We start from the raw sequence: 17,367 nt of genomic DNA on the forward strand, positions 1-17,367 counted from the left end.
GAAACTGGCTATTTCTAAGATATTCCTCTGGCCTTTAGTGTTCTGTGATTTCCCCAAAATAGGTTAAGGCATGGATGCCTTATTTATCCTGGACGGGACCTCAGCGCTTTTCCAGCCACCATCTACACATACTGGTGTGTTTCTGTTCTCTCCACTTGGTCCTTTTATTAGTTGTCAGACTCTGATTTTATCCTCTGCATTTCTTTGGGGCGGAGGGCAGAGAATCTTAGGCAGGCTCCATGCCCAGAGTGAAGCCCGACATGGGGCTTGATCTCACGACCCTGAGATCATGACCTGAGCCAGCCAGCTGCCCCTTGTCCACTGCATTTCTTACCCTCCTATTTTCCTTGTCCCCCTCTCTGGGCTCCATTCTAGATAATTTCTTCAAATGCTGTCTCCAGTTCACAAATTCTTTCTTCAGTTGTTATCTAATCCCTTGTTCATTCATCTCCACTTCCTAGTTTCAATAATTTTATTTCTCATTTCTACAAGTTCTACTTGGTTCCTTCTCAAAGCCACTTGGTCAGTCCACGAGGCATCACACTGCCTGCTCATTTGGAATTCCATTCTTTATTTCTTTAATCAGGTTAACAATGGTTATGTGTGTGGTCCCTGGGCACCTCCACATCTGTTTATCGTTTCTATTCCTCCTCATGGTGTCTCTGCTTTCTTTCAGGCCTGCTGGTCTTTGTGTGCTCACTGCTTGACTTTCCTATGCAATTCCCACAGGCCTAAACTGGGGGCACTGTCCTCCAATCTGCCCTTGCTTCCAGGGGAGCTAGGGATGCCAAAGGCCCCAGCACAAATCCCGCTACACAGAGGGATGCCAGACTTACTTTCCCCAATCTTGTAGTGGGCCAAGGCACAGCAGGCAAACCCCGCTACCTTCTGCTGGCCCAACAATCCAAAATGCAGCTAGGATCTAGTTGTCTAGAAGGAGGATGGTTCCTCAATATTCAGTCTGTCAAACAGCCAGAAATAGGACTTATTTTCAAAGTTGGTTTTAAAGGCACATGATATAAAATTCACTGAGGAACAGAAATGTAGAGTGAAAAGTACGTCTCCCTTCTAATGCTGTATTCAAGCCCCCAGCCTCACCTACCGTAAGTGATTTGTTTCCAGGACTGATCCAGGCCACCTGGCAACTATCACAGTGTACCCTAGACTATCCTTTAAGAACCTTTGCAAAACCTCTGACCCAGGCCCTGCCCTGAAGCTGCCTTAATCACACAGTGGCATTTGGAGAAAATGTCAGAAGGGAGTAACAAAGGCCCATACGGCCACGACACCTATTTCAGGTACACCAGGCAGGCAACAGCTTCCAAGGCAGACCAGGTGGGGGACTCTGGAAGGCAGCAGTAGGACACGAAAGTAGAGAACCCAGATCCACCTACACAGAAGACCAGGTCCCTCCGAAGCTGAAAACAGGATGTGGGCCAAGGTCAGACTGGGGAGGGTGTGGGCAGGATGCCCAAGCTTTGCCACTGAACTGACGAAGTCTTAGAAGTGAAACTACAAGGCAAATAATGGTAGCATTCTAAACTCATACACTTTTAAACTGTTTTTTATTATAAAATATAAGTCTGTGATTTAAAAAAAGTTCAACCAAGCATAACATAAAGAGCCAGAAGCGGTACTTCTCCTGGGCATCCTTCCACAAGCCACCCTGCATGTGTGTCGGGTATGCTACTAGAAAGGAGGGGACACAAGAGCTGGAGATGAACAATAAAGCAAAGAGATGAGTGTCAGATGGCAAGACATCAGTGAGGAAAAGGGGATGCCTGGGGAAGAGGGCTCCAGTGCAGGAGTGGGAGGGAATGAGGCTGCACATGACCTCTGTGAGAGCAAAGTGACGCTGCCACAGGAAACTCAAACAAAGAACGGGGGTGCTCGGGTCAGGTAGCGTGGGCTCAACCCTAGCTGTAGCGGGCAAAGCAGACGCAAGGACACTGCCCTCTTCGGAGGGTTACTAGGAGAGATGCGTGAGAAAAATACATCAAAAGATCACAACCTGTACATGAATCATGGACACAGCAGCTTTATTTGTTACAGCCCAAACCTGGAAACGACCCAACGTCCTTCAAGGGTGAGTGGATAAGTAAACCGTGGTACACCCCCGGTCCATGGAATACAATTCAGCAATGAACAGGAACGATTTACTGCTGAAACATGGAGCATCTCAAAGGCATTACACTGAGTGAAAAAAACCAGTCTCAAATGTCAAACATTGTGGGATTCCACTGATGTAACATTTGCAAAGTGACATAATTGTAGCAACGGGGAATAGTTCCGTGGTTGCCAGGGCTTGAAGTTGGAGGGGGGGTGGGATTATTAAGAAATAACACAACAGCTTGCTACTGGTGATGGAACAGTCCTGCATGCTGCCTGTGGTGGTGACACCACACGTGATAAAATCTCATGGAATTACACGCACGTTAGCAACAATGCATGTAAAAACTGGTGATGTGGGAAAAAAGGCCACCTGGGTGGCAGCATCATCCCAACGTTCATTTCTCGGTTTTGACAATGTAGTAAGAGGTTAGCATCGGGGAAGCTGGGTGAAGGGCACATGGGTACTCTCTATGCCACTCTGCAACTTCCTGTGACTCTTAAACTATTTTGAAAAATACATACAAAAAAATAAATACGAAGGGGGAAAAAGTACCAAAACACTCTGCAGTACTGAAGTACACCCCGAGTGCTGAATCACTGTTTATGAAAATCAAAGGGCTAATAAGACAGGCCCTGGAAAGAAGAGGGAGACCGGAGCCACACACACACTCCCAGCTGGAGTAGCTGCACAGAGGGGACAAGGGGCTGGGTCCTGCAGGGAAGCACAAAGAGAGAGAGGCACCTCCTATCAGGGAAGGGAAGCCTGGCCAAGGGGCAAGGGCAGCACTGGAAGAAATGGCTCCTGAGATGGAAGCCTTCTGGGCGCTGCGGGGTGCTGACAGCACTGCTTTGTGGGTGACAACAGCCTGAGACATGACTGTGTCTATTTCAGCTACAAAACACAACCCCCTGGATGGAGTCCCAGACTACTCCAACCTCCTCTGAGTCCTCCACTCCTGCTCAGGGGCAGGAGGAGGGCCTCGGTGTCACTTAACCCTTCTGATAGCCCGAAGGAGATCTGGAACTTTTTCTCTCCATACACAATAAAGATGAAAAGACGGAGCTACCTGCAATTTCTCCAAGCTTTTCTCAATACCATCCTAAGCAAAGGAATAAAATGCGCATCATCACCTGCGAAGGAAGCGGCACGGTACTCACTCTGTGGCGCTGCTGTAGACACAACAGCCATGCCGTGGGGGGCCATCCCCGAGGTGCCGGGGGGTGGCTGCCCTGAGAGGGGCATCGGCTGCCCCATGGTGCCAAGGCCACCCATCCCGCCCAGAGACTGTCCTGGGCCCCGAGAAGGCATGCCGATTCCAGCTGCTCCCGCAGCAGGCCCGCCAGTCAGGCTCTGTAGCGCATTCATAGGGTCTGTGGGAACACAAGGGCACAGAGTCTCAGCCGAATGCCAGCTGAACCACAAGGTCCGCCGAAGGCTAGGGGGCCTCAGAGAGCACACACTTCCTTCCACCTACAGGCACGACTCCCTCAAAGCCCCAAGCGGTGAAAGGCCGGAATCCCGGGAGCCTCTGGGCCCACAATTGCCCATCACACCCCAGGAGCCCAAATGCCAGTGTGTATGTCTTTGCTCCTGGATCGTGAGCCCTCCCAGGCAGGGAACACATCTCAAACCCTAGGATGGCGTGTGCCAGGGTCCTCATGCTGAGGGACAAACGAGCCCTTGAAGGCATGGGGCAGCCCCCACCCCTCCTGGCTGTACACCCCTCCTGTTGGGTGAGACACAGATGGGAACCCCAAAGACAAGAAAGGACAGCAGGTCCTTCTTCATGGTAAAAAAGACCCTGTGGGCCAGAGAACCGAGGGGGCACAGACAGATGTTCTCTCGGGGAAGTTACAAGTCTCCCTGTACACCAGAAGCCCATCTCTGCTAAGTCTGTGTGGACCCCGACTAAGGAGTTCTCAGGACACCACACCGAAACAAGCTAAGGTGTGCAGGAGGGCTGGGGAAAGGGTCCACAGAGTGCCACGAGGCACAGGGACGCTTGCCAGGAGGCACTGGACTCCGCTCAGTGAGCAATGCCATGACCTGGAACAAGGAGCCCAAGACTCTCGTCAGAACAGTGTAAACTCACGGCAAGTATAGACAGGTATGGCCCAGCCAGGGTACCCTGCACACAACTGGGTGCCAAAGGACCCTCTACACTCTAAGGCCAAGAACCCAGACATTTTCCTGGCCACATGCTCTTTATCCCATCCAGCCCTGGCTGGCAGATCATCCCTGCCCATGCCAAGAGAACTCAGCAGGGAGACAGGGCCCACACAGACAGGGGCAGCCAGCTCGGCCGAGGCAAGCCTGGGCACCCAGCATTTACAGCTCTGCTGCCTGTGGTAAGACAAACAGCATGCCGGGCTGGCTCCCTTCCGGACAGATCAGAACTCAGCTGGCTGTCATGGATTCGCTAAACCCCTTCACTGGCAGCTCAGTCAGCAAGACCAGGGCCGAATCAACAGAGTTCCCATGTGATAAAGTCTTGAAATTAAAAAAAAAAAAAAAAAAAAAAGTAATTCTTAACTTACAAAGAAACTTTGTAACTTGAGGAAGTGAATTCACAGCTACTCTCTAAAAAAAATACTACTACAGATTATTATAGTAAATAGATCATGGTAATTTTCTTCCAGAGAGCTCAAAATTTTAGATGATGTCTCCATAATTGTGGGAGTTTTTAATCAGCTTTTTGCTGGACAAAAACAGTATTTGAGTGACATGGGATGGGGAGGTCTCTGACTTCAGCCGCCCAGGAAGAGGAAGCTCGGAGGAGGGCCGGGCGTGGCTCGCAGTTCTCACCGCCACCCAGAGCTCTTCTTTCTGTGAACTTTCTCCTCTAATAACAGCTTAACCCAGGCACATGCAGCATCCACAATCGCATTCTTGCCGCCCCCAACCCAAGGCTGGGATAAAACTTTAATTCAAACAGGAAAAACTCTTACCACTGACGGAAGCTTGAGATTTTTTGTTATCTGTATTTAAGAAAACAAAAACAAAAAATAGAGTAAACAAGGTTTTATATAACCACATATTTCAACGGTAAGTCAGCTTTGTAGGCATTTGCCTAGAGGTCATCTGCTGAAACTAAACACGAGACAGAAGATCTCTCAAGTGTGCATGCATGCATGCGTGCACACATGTGTGTCCACTCCTGGCGGAGCTGACACTCAAGGGGGTCCGAGGGAAGACGGTACAGAACCACCCAAGGTCAACCCAGGGCCTCGGAGAACTGCCCCCAGGCAGCAGCCCGCTGTGGGCCTACTCTGGCTCTCCCTCCTTCCCAGGTGCAGGGTCTCAGTGGGGCCCCGAGTAACAAACACGAGAGCTGTAGGGATCCACGATGGTCCAGAGTGGCGCTGAGACTTCCACGACGCATCCTTTTTCAGCCCGCTCTGATGAGGCAGCATCCCTACTTTCTCCGTGAGGAAAGTGAGTCTGTCCAAGGCTGGCTAGAAGCCGGATCTATAGCTGCTCCTAGCACCAGGGGACAAGCGCTGCAACAGGGCCTCCCTCCCCGGGTGAGTGATGAGCGGCGAGCAGGCGGGGCACACGCCTGGCCCCCAGGGCTGTGTGCTGCTGTGCCAGGGCCGCCTCCCAAACAGGCCAGGACAACCCAGCCCCAATAAGCAGAGCCACTTGCCAGGACAAACCAAGGCATCTCATCCAGGCTGCTCATTCCCCAGGCTCCTAGTTTCAACAATTTGTTCTAAACACCGTAGGACCTTCCCAAACATGCCAAAGAAAGTAGAATCAAGTGAAGTTCCTCTGGCTGGCCATTCTGGTAGAAAGTTAGTATGGAAAGAAGCAAAACCTATGGGCCACACAGGGACTCTGGGGTTTGTAACATCTCCTTTTGTCTGAGATTACGGACTAAAGCTGTTGCCACCTCTACAAGCACGGGTAGAAACCACCGGACGTGCCAAGTGTGCACTCCACAGACAGGCTGTGTCAAGAGGAGCCCATCTCCTGGTCACACAACTGCAGGCAGGCAGGCAGGAGGCACTGTTGGCTGAAACCGCAGAGGGCCCCGCCGACCTGGTTTCCTTCAGAGACTGTGACCGACCATCCAGGAATACTCAGTGTCCTCCATGCTTATGTATAACACACAAAAGACCACCAAGATCCCTGAGCCCAGTCTACAAGGACACACACTTAGAGCCACTGCTGCCGCCAGGCTGGTCTGACAGGATCCCAGCAACCCCAGCAAGACCCTGTGAATCAGAGGCAGTGGAATGCAGCAGGCGCCAGGCGACCCTCAGCAGGGCAGGGAGCCAGAGGCAAGACTCATGAAGTTCCAGCCTGACAGGAACATGCATTTAGGTCAGACCCCCATGGGTCAATAAAACCGACTCCTAGGGAAGGAAGTTTCTTTTCCAGGGTAAACCTGGCTTATTTAAGAACTGCCTAGAGACAAAGGCAACAGTCTTTTGAAAAAGGAGATGTCCATGGACAAGCAAAAATAGCAGGCCAGACCACTTGGAGGCTAACATTTCCATTATGCCAAAATCAGCAATTTTGAGGTTGAGGCTCTGAGGAGATGGGAAACGGAGTAAAATGCAAAGCAATGCAGAACTTCCCAGAAAGCAGGAGCTTTTTAATACAGACATTCTGCCGTAGGCACTGTGGCCAAGAAAGCCCCCACGGTCCCAAGAAAGGGCCAGCCCCTCCTGGCCATCAAAACCACCCAGATATGTAAATTTTTACTTACGAATGTCTCGAAAATGGATAATGAGCCTGGCCACGAGAGAAAGGTATTCGTCCTAAAAGTAAAAACAGGAAGCAGTTTAATCCCAGATGAAGAAGTGAAGCCGTGTAACGCCCCTTCCCGCCCCCCTGCACTGCCGTGTCACCGAGCACAGGGTTCTTCCTGAAAGGCTGCTGGCCCGCCTGGCTCAGCCTCTGGAATCCATCTCTCAGAGAAGAGCTGTCAGTGCTCGGCTACAGCAGGCCAACAAAAAGCACAAAGAAACAAAAAGCCAAAAGGGATACGGAGAGGCATCAAACCGCTGCTCCTTCTACCCTGGGGTAAATGCTCCACCAAGAGGGCCGCCAGCCAGCTCAGCCACCCCTCCTTTCACAGAGGGGACGAGGGGCCAGCCTGAGGTCACAAGGCACATCAGCAGTAGATATGCGCAGGCCGCTTTTGTCTTTGCACTATTTGTACCCAAGTACTTTCGCTTTTAATACCCGGCCTGTTGCTCTTTCACTGAGGACGTGCTTGCATGCCAATCTGGATGTGCGTCCCTGGTTGTGCTTTTCAGAGATCTGTGCGAATCTGAATTTACTGCACAGGCAAGGGAGAGGGCACAAGGCCACTCGAGGGTGGCAGGAGGCGGTGGCTGCTGCTGAGCGCCCTCTTCTTCCCAGCTGCTGGGTTTCTGGAACTGTACAGCAGGACCTGCCTTCTACCGATTGTCCTCTTTGCAAACCAAGAACACTCGCTCCTTGGGGTTTTGGGGAAATCACCACTGTGAGTTTGTCCTGTGGTCAACGAAGGCATGTCTGAGTTAAAATCTTATTTCAGAGAAGCTGTACCATCCTTCCCCCCCGCCCGCCCCCCCGAAGTACCCATCCTTCCGGCAAGGCATCCCTGCATGGGAAAAGCCTTTGCTCTCTGCCCTGTTCACACAACCCTCCTTCCTAAGTCACTGCAACACTGAGAGTCCACTCAACAGCAGGCTGATGGTATGACACCCACACAACCCAGGCCCCAGCCACGCCACCTGCGGTGCTACTACTACCCTGGGGACAAAGGCCAGTGAGCCGAAGCACAAACAGTAAACCTATGTCATAAGAGACACCTTCAGGGAAAAGCGGTCTCAGGCGAATACAAAAATATAAGCACACTGTAAATCTTCATTGCCCTTTACCTACCTCCAAACTTCAGCCCACCACTCTCTTTTGTCCAGGGGAATCAGCAGAGGCAAACATGAGGGGAAAAGGCCCAGGGGAAAGGCAAAGCCGGGATGGTAAGCACATGCAAAGGGGGTAGATACAGGAAGAGGGACAGTGAACCTCTGCTGGAGCAAAGGGACGAATAGCAGCTATTGTCAACACTCCCCATTGCCAACTGCCCCCACCAATTTCTGATGGGAAAGACAATGTGCTAGGGGTGAAGGAAGCCCCCTGCAGTTGGGGCTTGAAGGACAGTGGTGTGGTGAGCAGGGAGCAAGGAAGGTGGGGAGCCTGAAGGAAGTTCAGGAAATGAGGTGGCCAAGGACAAGGGAACGAGGACTGGGAGCTTTCCAGGTCAATTTCTGACGTCTTGTTAAGGCCATGGGCCATCTATTAAATTGGGGATACCTTAAAAGAATCTGTAGAGTTTTCTCCACTTCCAAAAAAGATAAAACGAGGAAATAGGTTGAAAAAGCAACCAGATACTTTTATTCAGACACAAGATACAGTAAAAATGGAGCCCAGGAGCATGTCCCCAAAGCCTTTAATATAGAACCAGGACGAGGTGCTCAGAGCCCTGCTGCAGTCCTGAGCCCAGACCTGGATGGCCAACGTGATCTGCTCTCAGCTGGGGCCACCCACTGCCAGACCAGACCAGCATGATAGGCCTGGGGGACAGGGGAGGAAGGAGGGGAGGAACGTGGACACCTGACAGGAGACATGGGCAGAGGAAGCAGTTAGTCCTACAGCCACCAAGAGGTTTTCTTGCAGGTTAAACACATCTCCAAGATTCCTGCAAAGGCCAGGCCCCCCAGGAACCACTGTGAGCTGAGGGCTGCGTATCCGCTGCCAGTGTTTCTCCCTCAGAAGGCCCCAGGGTCCGAGACTGCACCTCTCGTGTCCCCCAGGGTGGGCTGCTTCACTCCCCTGGCTCCTAACTCCGAAGTCCTGACTGACCTGCCCCCGTGTGAGAATTCCCAGGCTCTGCCACCCTCTTCTGCTCTAAGACATCCCACCTCTCTGGGACTGCCCCAGACAAAGGGCTGAAGAACATGTGACGTCCCTTACCTTCACTCAGTCTTGACCATCTCCCCCACTCAACATCAAAAATCTAAGTGTCACAGCTACAACATGAGGCTGGGTGCTACCAAACCAAGGTAATAGCAGCTAACACTCTGGCACTTAACGTGGTGCCAGGCACGGCTCTAAACCTTCACATATATCAATGCATTTAATTCTTCCAACCACCTACTGAGGCAGGTGCGTGGCGCCTGGTTTGCAAATGAGAAGACAGGAACGTGTGGGGAAAAGCTTTATAGTTTAAACCCTTGCTTGACCTGTGCAAGACTAGCATGAAGGCCCAACGACAAGGGTGAGGGATGCCTCCCCACATGGATGTGGAGGGAGCAACAGGAGCAGGGACACACACAGGCGCCATATAAAATTCCAGGCACCACACGCTACCTTTTGTATAAGACATGGGAAATCTGAAAACATATATGCGCTTGTATCTGCAAAAACAAATGCTGGAAGGATAAACCAAAATCGGAGATAAACAGTTACCGCCAGAAGTCTCAGGGACTGGACTGAAAATGAGATTTCACACCTTGTTATATGATTTTCACACTGGAAGCATGTACATCTTTTTAATCAAACTGAACATAAAGCTAAACCAAAAGAAAAAGTACAATTCCTAGAAATTCAAAATAAGCTGAAATGTATGAGCTCACTATCAAGTTGGTATCAGAATCATAGAGGGAAACCAGCCCTTTGAGTGATCATTTAAAAAAAAAACAAAAAAGCAAACAAAACAAAAAATTGCATGTCCTTAGTGGAAGGGATACACTTTAAGGACTAACAGAGGTGCAAAGAAATCTTACACTTCATTCCACATTTTGTTACTATTTGTTACCAATATTAGCGATAATATTAATCTGTTCATTTCAAAAGTATTTTATGTTTTTAAGTTTACTTTTTTTAGTAATCTCCACAGCCATTGTGGGGCCCGAACTCACAACCCCGAGATCAAGAGTTGCATGCTCCTGAGTCAGCCAGGCGCCCCCCAAAAGTATTTTAGAGTAGAGCAAGTAATTATGCTAATGATATTAGAAGCCAAGACAGTCACGTTAAGAGAAAAGATACATGTTTAAAATGAAAGTAAAACCCTGTAAGGTTAAACTGGAATGGGAAATATCAGCGTGAAATTATGGGGGTTTTGAGGTTGTTGCTTGTTATCACCAAAACATATTACTTCTTAGCTCTGTTCACAAAAAGGTGCAGAAGCCATTAGCACCAGTGCCCACACTGCATGCTCTAAATACCATTTCACCCTCAAAAAGGAACCAGGGCTCCATAGAGGAACGGCCCATTCCAGGACCAAGACGCAAGTAAGCTGCAAAAGACGAAAGGAGTTGTGATAAGGGGCCCTAAGAGGGACAAAGGGTGCTTGGGGGCTGCCCCTGGGTGAGGAAGGGACCACAGAAGCATCGAAATGAACCACGGCAATGGACTGAAACACACAAGATGCAGAGCCCCAAGCTCGTAATAGTCACAGGAAGAGAACGCACCCTCACTCCTATCCCCAAGCTCTACTGATTACCCCTGGGGTTAACCAAGGGTAGCAAGTCCTTGGGCTACAAAGGGACAACGGACAGGAAAGCATTCCTGGTCACCCAGAAGAGGCTGTGTTTCAAGCAACCAAGAAGTCTTGGTTGATGAAAAAAACGCCTTCTTTGCAGAAAAATTCCTTCTAATAAATGTGTAAGGAAATGTGTCCGGAATTAAGGACAATTACCATTTTGCAACATCCCATTAAATGGCGGAACCATCAGATGACAAGTGGATGGGGAACTTTTCAGAAGAGTCAGGCTGTCACTCTCTGAACTCCCGACGAACTGTGGTCTCGTGGGGAAATATGAATGCAGGGCACCACTTCAGACATATTCTTACTCATGACACCACTGCAATCCTGAGCTCTTCCCATCTAACACCCAGTTCACAAGAAATAAGGGGCAAAAAGGAGGGAGTCAGACAATAGGGGAAACTGTTGGTAGAAACACACATGCCAAAGACTCAGCCACTTAGGACTCACAGGGAAGTGAGGAATCTGGCAGAGAAAGCTCCATATCATCTTAAAGAATACATGTGTATCATCAAAACCAGAATGCTGGTAGAAAGATGAATGTTACAGGTGTTTCTGGGGAGGGCTCAGAGAAAATGAGGAACATGTCATTGGAAACTGATGCAGAGAGAATCCTTGGTATCTAGTGGCAGAAGTCTGGCTGAATTGTATCCTAGTTGTGTGGAAGGCAGAACTTGAACTTGTAAGCAATGAATTTGGAGATTTGGCTGAGCAGACTTCCAAGCAAAATGTTGAAGGCTTCTTGCTGCTCAGAGTAAAATGCGGGAGGAGACAGAGAAACTGAGGTAAGAACTATTAAGCAAAAAGGAACCTGGACTTGGGTTTGGGAAACTCCTAGGCTATGCAAATCAGGGAAAGAAAAAAAAAAAATCAAGCTAAACTGAGGAGGTTCACTGTTACGAAGGTGCACTCCTGCAGAAAAAGCCAGGGTGTGGCTGGACACAAATTTTGCTAGTGCCAGAGAGAGTGGGCACGAACTCAGGGATCCCCTCAATCATGAATCTTCTCACAGAAGACAAGGGCAGGGACGAAATCATACAGGAAAGATCGGTGGAGAAACCCCTTGTCTAATGGTGTGAATCCTGTCACATACATGGGAAACCCAAGAAAGCATGTGAGCGTTACACCCGCAGAAACCCTGACAGTTTGGCCTGAAAAGGAGAGAGACTGGATGAAATCAAAGAAGGGTGTCAGATTCCCAAAATTCCATAGGCAGGAAACAGGCTGATAAAATGACTCAGCTGTAAACATGTGCTACTCTTCAAGAAAAGGAAAGATGATCACAAGGGCAGAGCTTCAGGCCAAGAGGCCAAAGCCGGGAGCCCGGAGATTGGAGCCTCCAAGTCTGGTAATTAGTTACAACAGCTATAGGAAACTAATACACTGTCCCTATCGATTTGCCTATCCTGGGTATTTTACACACACAAAAAAAATTATGACTGTTTTATTACACTTAGCATGGTGTTTTCGAGATTCATCCGTGTTACAGCATGTATCAGTATTTCATTTCCGTTGTATGAATATACCTCCTTTTGTTTTGTTTATCCATTCATCAGTTGATAAACATTTCGGTTATTTCCACTTTTTGGCCATTATGAATGATGTTATGAATATTTGTATACAAGTTTTTATGGACATTTGGTAACTGTTTAATTTTTTGAGGAATCATCACACTGTTTTCCACAGTGACCGCACCATTTTACACTCCTTCCAGCAACGTAGGAGGTTCCAAGGTCTCCAGCCATCATGAGTGTGAAGTGGTGTCTCCTTGTGATTTTGATTTGCATTTCCCTAATGACAAGTGATGCTGAGCAGCTTTTCATGTACTTCTTGGCCATTTGTAGGCCTTCTTTGGAGATATGTCTGTTAGAGTCCTTTACCCCCTTTTTTTTAAATTAGGTTTTTTGTTGTTATTGTTTAGTTGGAGAAGTTCTTTATATATACTCTGGATACCAGCCCCTTATTAGATCAATGATCTGCAAATATTTTCTCCCATTCCATGGGTTGTCTTTTCACTCTTGATGGTGTCCTTTGAGGCGCAATAGTTTTTAATTCTTTTTAATAGTTTTTAATTTTGATGAGTCAAACTAACCTAGGTTTTCTTTTGTTGTTTGTGCTTTTAGTGTCACATGTCAGAAACTGTTGCCTAATCCAAGGTCACAAGGATTTATGCCTACATTTTCTTATAAGAGCTTTATAGTTTTAGCTCTTAAATTTAGGCCTTTGATTCTGAGTTAATTTTTTGATTCTGAGTTAATTTTTGTAAATGGTGTGAAGATGGGATCTAACCTTGATATTTTATATATGGTAATCCAGTTGTCCCAGCACCATTTGTTGAAAAGACGATTTCTCCCCACTGAAATCTTTTAGCACCCAGGTCAAAAAAAATCTATTAACTGTAAACACAAAGGCTTATTTGTAGATTCTCATTTCTACCCCATTGATTAGTATGTTCGTCCTTACGCTAGTATGACCTCGTTTTGATCACCGTAGCTTTGTAGTACATTTAACAATTCACAAGTAGGGGGCGCCTGGGTGGCACAGCGGTTAAGCGTCTGCCTTCGGCTCAGGGTGTGATCCCGGCGTTCTGGGATCGAGCCCCACATCAGGCTCCTCTGCTGGGAGCCTGCTTCTTCCTCTCCCACTCCCCCTGCTTGTGTTCCCTCTCTCGCTGGCTGTCTCTATCTCTGTCGAATAAATAAATAAAATCTTTAAAAAAAAAATTCACAAGTAGGAGTCTTCTGTTTTCTTTTCCAAGATTGTTTTGAGTATTCTGGGTCCCTTGAATTTCCTTAGGATCAGTTTGTCAGTTTCTACAAAGTCTGTTTGAAAGTTTTCCTCATATATTGAAAAATGTATCAAATCCCAGAGCAGGTACCCCAGAGCCAGTGCTCTTGGCAAAAGGAGGCCTTTGATAAGTATCGCATTGGGAGTCATGGGTTTTAACATTTTATTTTTATATATTCTAAAATATTTTAGACATACAAAAAATGAATAATAAAACAAATGCCAGTGGTCTCCTTACCCAGCTTACATGTAAAAATAAGACAGAGGGGCAACCGTCTGGCTCAGCTGGTAAAGCATGCAACTCCTGATCTCAGGATCATGAGTTCAGGCCACAGGCTGGGCATGCAGCCTACTTAAAAATAAAACAACAACAACAACACACCCCAAAACCAAAAATAAATAAAAATTAAAATTAAAAATAAAAATAACAGAAAAGAAAGCAAGTGAACAAGCAAGCTAGCTCTCCATACTACAAATGACTTGCCCTATATAGCTGTTTCTTCACAGGTAAACAGGAGAAAATGTCACAAGGGCTAACGTGTGTATTTCTCTCAGCCTCAAAACACGCTACAGCAAACATAGCTGGTGAAAACGAAACAATCAGAACTGACAGAGAGGCTTCTGAACAAGTATGCTTACTAAGGATGGTGCAGGAGTCCCGACTGTCACACATTTTGGACAGAACGGAGGGAAGGAGCACTGCCTACTAGACCTTTCTCATGAACCAGCTACACCCAGCTAGGCTTTCCTAGCAGATCTCAGCAATTGTTAAGAAAATGCTAGTCTGGAGGCGCCCGGCTACCTCAGTTGGTAGAGCATGCAACTCTTGATCTCAGGGTCGTTGAGTTCAGGCCCCATGTTGGGTGTAGGGCTTACTTTAAAAGAAAAAAAGAAAGAAAATGCCTGTCTTTTCATGTGCTCACATTTCTCAGTGTGCACAGCTGTGCTTCTCTCAGCTCCAAGATGCAGTGCTTCTAATGCCTGAATTCTTGGGCGGTCCAGTAGCTGCTCTTCATGAAACAGGGACAGCAGAAGGTATATTCAGATTCAGTCAAAGCCAGACTCCAGGCTTGTGAGGTCCCTTAAAAAGGCTGAAGGTAGGAAAACACCTCCTTTTATCAGATGTACGTAGACATGCTCCTCTTCCCTTGCTGGGAGCATGGCTGCGCTTGATCCTATTTCCCAGGCTGTGCTGGTCCCCATTTATTCCAGCTGGCTGGCTGCTCAGCTCAGGCCCTCCTCTTTGGCTAATCCCAAGGTAGTTTCCCACTTCTGATGCTCAGTCTCCCTGGTCCCCGTGTTTCACTCTGGCCTCCCAGTGGGGTTTTAGTTCTGTACTAGTCCTTTCTACACTGTAAACCAGAAACATGTACTATTTTTGCATAATACTGATTAAATGCAAAAGAGTACATGAGTGTTTAACTTACAGGCTTAATGTAAAAACAACCAAGTAATAAGCAAAGGTTCGGAAATGCACCCAGCTTTAGTAAGCATCACTACACACTGCCACAGTAGGCACCGACACAGAGCTCCTGGGACCCCTGACTGTGCTCTCATTCAGTGGATGCCAAATCTGCTTCACAGGCTCGTTCAAGTGTTCGGAGTTGCCACTCTCACAACCCACCGTCCCCAGGCACAATTATTTTTGCTTCCATCAGCCTCCTTTAGGCAGAGAGTAGTCCCATCTGTAGGAATCAAAGGTGTTAAGGAATTAAAGTGGCTGTTTGGGTATCTTTTGCTATGACAGATGGGAGGCAGTAAAAGAAGTGGTTAAGAGTGTGGTGACACCAGACCATCTGGGTTCCATTCCCTGCTCTACCTCCACCCAGATCTGTGACCTCCTGGCTAAGTTAACTAGCACCTGCATGCCAGAGCCTCCTTCTCTGAAACTGGGGAGAGTGGTACTGTATTTGCTTCATACAGCTGATGTGGGATACAGAACAGGGCCTTGGGGTATACACTAGGCAGCCTGAGGTATCCATTAGCACCCCAGTTTCCTTCAGGGTGGACACCTCTGGACCTGCCAGCTTGCCAGGATTCCCCAGGAAGGTCAGCCCCTTCACTGTGGCCTCTTACACCTCTCAGTCCCTCCTAGAATCCAGAAACAGAGAAATTACTCTTCTCCGTCCTTCTCCCTGCTCTAGGGCCCCACTTCTTTCACAGTTGTTCTGATGGAGTCTCAGATGGGAAGGGCGGGCAACAAGAGTGCCCGGGCTGCCATCCAACCAGTCCTCACTGAAGGGCCTCACTGCACTGACTGGCACCCAGCTCTACAAGGAGCTTAGGCAGTAGTAAAAAGCCGGGCATCAGACAACAGTGCCCAAGCAGTATGTCTGTCTCTGTAAAAAAGACAGGAAATTTTCAACACCTGTTAAAAATACTTCTCTTCCAAATAGTTGGGGGAGGGGGGCTCTCCTCTTTGGAGTTAGGGATTTAGAATCGGCTTGACCAAAGGAAATGGGACTGCGGTCATTAAGGTTCAGAGTGTGGGCGAGGCAGAGGCTGAGACAGTGAGGGGGCTGTTGTGCTGCTCGATGCCGTCTTTGGGATGGAAAGCATCCCAGATGATAGGAGAGTGTCTGTGACAGCCGATCTCCAAGAGGGCCACCAATAATCACTGGCCTCCCTGTACAAACAGGCAACTGCTCACATCAAAAGACAGATGAGGGGCGCCTGGCTGGCTCAGTTGGTGGAGCATGCAACTCTTGATCTCAGGGCAGTGGGTTCGAGCCCCACGTTGGGTGTAGAGATTGCTTAAAAATAAAAAAATAAAAAAAAGGAGGTAATTCCTACTGCCCTTAGGACCTGCTGTATCAGAGTGATGTTCTAGGACTTCTGAGGACAGGTAGCTTCCACATCCCCCTCCTCAAAAGCCAGTTGCCAGGTAGTAAGAAGTGCAGGCTGTACTGCTGGAGACACCACGTGGAGGCCACGTGGTAAAACTGACGTGCAGATACAGGAGTGAAGCCTTGATGGACCTTCCAGGTCAGCACAGCCGCCTGCTGAATATAGCTGCATGAGAGCTCACGCGGGAGGTCAGCAGGACGGTCAGCTAGGCAATGCCAACTGCCCTGGCTGCTGACCTGCAGAATCAGGAGAAATACTTTATTGCCTTAGGTCACTAAGTTTTATGGTAGTTCCTTATCAAACAACAGATAACAAACAATAAGGAACCAACAAGTTCTCCATTTCGAAAGCTGAAATAGTTCAATAAGCCCTCACCAAAGTTCTTTTAATTCTAAGAAAATACAAACAAAACCAGTAAGAACATTCCATCCCCCCCAAATATTTGCAAATTCTACATCTAATAAGAGACTTAGATCCAAAACACATTAAAAATTCTTACAATCAATTAAAAAAAAAACCAAGAACTCAATTTTAAAATGGGCAAAGGATCTGAATAAACATTTCTCCAAAGAAAATACACAAAGGATCAACAAGTACATGAAGATACTCAGCACCGTTTGTCACCAGGGAAATGCAAATCAAAACCGCAATTTCTGTGAAATACTACTTCACACTCATTATGATGGGTATAATAAAAAAGACAAACAATAATCAGTGTTGGTAAGGATGTGAAGAAATGGGAATCGCATACCCTGTCAGTGGGAGTGTAAAATGATACAGCTGCTTTCAAAAACAGTGTGGCTGTTACGTTACCATCTGATTCAGCAGTTCCACTCCTAGGTATCTACCCAAGAGAAATGAAAATGTTAGGTCCACAGGAAAGCTTCTACACACGATTTTGGTTTTGTTTTGTTTTGAAGATTTTATTTTTATGAAATCTCTACTCCCAACGTGGGGCTCGAACTCACAACCCGGAGATCAAGAGTCGCACATTTCGCTGATTGAGCCAGCCAGGTGCCCCTTGTACACAAATGTGTACAGCATTATTGGTAACAGCCCCAAAGTGGAAGCGAGCCAA

General features: G+C 47.8%; 1 protein-coding gene across 1 annotated transcript in view; it reads right to left on the reverse strand.

The window, feature by feature from the left end:
* MED15 (mediator complex subunit 15) overlaps positions 1–17,367 on the reverse strand; it is a 64,364-nt gene that overhangs the window by 22,101 nt on the left and 24,896 nt on the right. The window contains exons 3-5 of the mRNA XM_040619560.1: positions 6,828–6,879; positions 5,062–5,091; positions 3,271–3,483 (exon numbers count right to left, since the gene is read on the reverse strand). Of these exons, the coding sequence (XP_040475494.1) occupies positions 3,271–3,483; positions 5,062–5,091; positions 6,828–6,879 (295 nt within the window). The remainder of the gene's footprint in view (positions 1–3,270; positions 3,484–5,061; positions 5,092–6,827; positions 6,880–17,367) is intronic.

Source organism: Ursus maritimus, unplaced genomic scaffold (assembly GCF_017311325.1).
Source record: "Ursus maritimus isolate PB19 unplaced genomic scaffold, ASM1731132v1 scaffold_33, whole genome shotgun sequence".
NCBI lineage: Eukaryota > Metazoa > Chordata > Mammalia > Carnivora > Ursidae > Ursus > Ursus maritimus.